Genomic DNA, 4,577 nt, shown 5'->3' with positions numbered 1-4,577 from the left:
ACATTATCAGTGGAACAAAAATAAAAATATTTACTGGAAAAACACTAGAATTATTTTCAAAACATATATAGTTGATTACAGTGGATCATCATATGTACTGGGAAAGAGACAATTCATGAAGCATTTTGCAAAAGATAAGGTGGAAACAGCTTTTAAAATTCAGAGATATGATTAATCTCTGATTCATAAATAAGTAGTTTTATTGATATTTAAAGGGATATGCATGGATAAAACAAGCATATGCCACACATTGGTATGAATGCTAACATGGGTCCATTGGTACATTGAACAAAAGCGGCGAAAGAGCAAAAAAAAATCACCGTCTTCATTTTTTTTTATATAACACAATTTTTAATTGGTGCATGCAATTAGTAAGCAAAAATATAAATTGTCCAAACTTTGATGATGCTTTCATTCAGTAGTTGTTTTTTTTTACAGTAGACTTCATCATATAAATAAACTTTACAGTGAAATACTTAATGTCTGGGTAAAAAAAGTTCAATGTTATTTGAGCTGAATAGAAATCAATTATAAAAAAAAGTACTGAGAATAGAAATGATGAGATGAATTCTTCATGGGTAGTTGAACGGAGAGGTAATTTGGGAGAAATATACAAGTAGTTTTTTGTATGTTGTCTTTTTCGTTTTTTTTTTTTAAATAAAGTTTGAGAAACATGAAATTTATCAAATTGTCATTAAATACAGATTTGCATCACAGGATGATATTTCACATATGGTGGATTTAGTAGGTACCCCTTAACCTTTATAGATAAGTATCTGATTAATCATTGGAGAATAATGCCCTTACGATTGATATTTTGAAGCATGTGTGGCCTCACTGTTGTAACTTCTGGCCTTGTGCACGTTGGCGTCTAATTTGGAACATTTCAGAAAAAAGAAACTGTTCCCCTTAAAAATATTTTTCAATATTTATTGCTGTTAACAGTTATATCTTTTTACATGATCCGTCCGCAGTTTTGTAACCTAGGAGAAGAAAACTTTTATCAGACATCTAAATGATCAAAACAATTAAAGTTTTATACAAAAAATAAACGTTTCAACAAAACAAATTCCCTTGTTAAGTTATCTAATTAAAAGTTCTAATAAATATGTTTTACTTGTATTTTAATTGCAAACAATGACATATAAGCATTCAGCAAATATCAAAATAACCTTTTATTTTTGACATGTTCAAAAAGAAAAAAAATATACATGTTTTTCCATCAGTTAACTTATGACATAGTTGTTTACTCGATATTAAACAATAAATCAATATTTTTAGCACATGTTTTACGTATAAAGAAAAGCACGTTAAAATATATTAAAATCCTTCCCGATATGTAAGCACGAAAACAAAACGTGTTTTGAAAAAATACTGATAAAATATCTGCTTCTCTGAGCTTAAAGAAAAGAGAAGAGTCTATAAATAGAACATTTAAATAAAGATATTGGAGGGTTAATGCTCCAATGATTGAACTTTCCATTGATCATACCTTCATTAATGATTTGAGTTCTAAAGCTCCATCTGTTTCCGGCACATTTCACGGTTTGGCAATTACTTGTCTCCCAGGTCTTTCCAAATGGATGACATTTCTTGTTGTGAATACAACCTGATCAATAATTGATAAGCTGTTAATCTAAGTTATTATTTGAAATTATTTTATTTAATCTATTTTAAGACAGTAACTTTTACATGCCTTTTCGGTGTATTTCGTCAACTATTTTCTCTATTTCCTTTTTTTACAATTATGAAATTATTTGTATTATTTGTTAGTTAATTTACTTATCTCACCTATATATCCACCTTGTTCATCACGACAAAATCCTGAAAATAGATTTCAAAAGCAGGAATTGATTTAAAGATTCATGCATCATTGTGTCCGGTTAAATATTATAAAGAAATTTGTAAAGACATAGCATAGTATGTGTACGTTAAAAAGCGACCTTCATATTGTAGCGGTTGTAGTGGCTTTGGCGCAGACAACAATGGCTAATTCATGAATATCATTAATAAATCATTCCTGAATACCATACATTCTTGAATACAATACACGGCGCAGACATGTATATTGCTAATTCATGATTGCGCCATCCATTCAATACCCAGTGATTGCTCTAAATTTTGAATACACATACAGTATTCTCTTCGTTAATTTTCATTGTAAAAAAAAGTGTCATATTGCAAATTTTGAATCCACATGAGGGCAGTAAATACAAAATTTACAATATTATTTTCATGTTGTTAAATTTGTGTTTTACTGCCACGCATAAAATTAAAGCAATATGAGCTGCAACTTTGATTTCAGAGATTTTTGTTGCGAAATAGTAATTAACTATTTCAATGACAGAAAAAAAAGATTATTTATAAACTTCTGTTGTTCATATTTGCGATGGAAGAACTATTTATAAGCTTTGATTGAAGCAAAATTACATTATTGTCGTCCTGTACAATATTGATTTCTTATATAATACTACATATTTGATTGTACAGAATCCTTTATTCTGAAACAATTTGATACTTTATTCCTGTCTAATTGATCAAAAAGGTTCAAATCACATACAAATTAATCATAATAACACATTTTAACAGCAAAATAAAATTCTCAAAAATGCAGCTCATATTGCTTTAAAAATTTACAACATGGCAGAAGAATTGTAGATTTGATATACTATATAGTTGTACATTAAAACGGAATAACCTCACAATTGCATCCTCTTAAATTGTCAAACAAAATAAATCGTACATGGGTTGTAACAATTATAAGAAAAGCATTGTTTTCCACTTTAATTTAAAGAAGATATAAACAAAATGTTTGCCACAAAGTTTACCTGGTTTGACGGTAATGATTTTATATCCTTTCTTTTCATCTCTTGTACATCGTAATGTTGCACCTTCGAAGTTTTTCCAGTCAAAGTCAAAAGGCTGACAAAGGCCTTGGTATAAACACCCTAAAACAAACCTAGAATTAACTTTATATCAACAATGTAAGGATTATATTTTATGTTCAACTTTACTTATTTATCTTTTTTTTTTATTTATTTTTAATTTTTTAAGTTAAATTTTTCACAGTCTTACCTTTGAATCCCTCTTTATTATCTTTACAAAAGCCTTTATAGAAAAAAGTTAAAATTCAATTGAAGATGAGTTAGAGAAATAAAATAAATGTATTCTAATTTGAACCTTGTCACCCACCCAAACAAATGCAACTAAATTGTATAAATACGTATACATTTCACACAGTTTCTGTTATAGTTCAATTCAATTTTCTTAACATATAATCTTAAAAAAAACCCAGCTTATTACCTCCTTTGACTATTTCTATATAGAATTTATCTTTGTTCCCCATACATCTGATGACCTTTCCCTCACGAACAGCCCACTCTTTACCGAAGGGTATGCACATTCCATCATGTGGACATCCTTAAAAATAAAAAAGATGTTAATTGGAAACTGTACCTCAGGCAGCACAATTTTACAGATTTTAAATCTTTTTTGTGCTTTAATTTGATTACAGGACTCATATTATAATAATAAATTTAAAGAAAACAAAAGGTACATACATGTACATAGGTATGGATATTGCGTTATTACCTTTAAATCTTCCAGATTTAAACGTACAATCATCTGTAAAAATAAAAAAGACTATTTGATTTTTGTAATAATAATAGAGATTTAATAAATCTCTCTGAAAATAAATTTTAAAATTTCCAGAATTTGAAGTTTTTTTTACCCCATTCGGCACAAAATGTTACTCCAAGAAAGCAAACGAAAACCAGTTTATTTTTGAAAGCCATCATTCTCATGTCGACGTCTGCTATAAAAAGAAGTGAATGTCTTTTTTCTTACTTTTTTATACGAAAAAGGAAATATACATATATATAGAAAGAAAAGAACAGTATTTCGTTCAGAATGAAATTATAAATTAGGAATATGAATAATTTAAGACAACATACCGTAAAGAAGACAATGATGCTGCAAGGTACTTCTTCGTAATTTATAGTAAAGTTTAAACTGGGTGAGTCGATGACAATTTAATACATATTTGTCTTTGTCAAATACTTTTACGTGGCATTGGTGTGGATAATTCAAATCTTCAGACATATTGACCTCATGTTGCTTAGAGTATTTTTTAAAGATTTTATTGTAACTTTTGTTGAATGATCACACCAAAAAATTCTAATAGAGTAGGAGTACACGTGATTTGAAAAGTGTGTCAGTTACTTGAAGAAATGCACTAAGTCTTTCAATTATATCAATGTTCCATGATAAATAGGAATAACAAACAATAGTTATTTCTATTCATATGTCGACACGATATATCTTAGTGAGCTTGAAAGCTACCACAGAGCCTGACACATGTTTTATTTTTGGATATTTTACTAGAAAAAGACGTTGAAATTAACCTAACAACTAAGCTTTATCCTATACGTGATGACTTTAACTTTTCAATCGACAACTCTCCTTACTTATTCAACAATATATACCATTATCACCTGCATACGGGGTTTACATTTCTCAGTTGCAAGAGCATGCTCTACGTATGAACAATTTCTAAAACGAGGTAAGTTAACAAACAA

The 4,577-nt window shown here is 28.7% G+C and overlaps 1 protein-coding gene across 1 annotated transcript; it reads right to left on the bottom strand.

Moving 5' to 3' along the window:
* Positions 1-909: 909 nt before the first annotated feature.
* LOC133171486 (uncharacterized) lies at positions 910-3,802 on the bottom strand. The gene is made up of 8 exons (XM_061306246.1): positions 3,731-3,802; positions 3,592-3,624; positions 3,304-3,420; positions 3,076-3,108; positions 2,829-2,948; positions 1,792-1,824; positions 1,493-1,609; positions 910-983 (listed from the first exon to the last, which is right to left on the bottom strand). Exons 1-8 carry the CDS (start codon positions 3,795-3,797, stop codon positions 946-948), a joined length of 558 nt encoding a protein of 185 aa, XP_061162230.1. The 5' UTR covers positions 3,798-3,802; the 3' UTR covers positions 910-945.
* Positions 3,803-4,577: the final 775 nt, after the last annotated feature.

The sequence above is a fragment of the Saccostrea echinata genome, unplaced genomic scaffold (genome assembly GCF_033153115.1).
Source record: "Saccostrea echinata isolate AGI-Se365-2 ecotype Australia unplaced genomic scaffold, CSIRO_AGI_Sech_v1 ptg000054l, whole genome shotgun sequence".
Taxonomy (NCBI): domain Eukaryota; kingdom Metazoa; phylum Mollusca; class Bivalvia; order Ostreida; family Ostreidae; genus Saccostrea; species Saccostrea echinata.
This window is presented reverse-complemented; position numbering and strand designations above follow the sequence as displayed.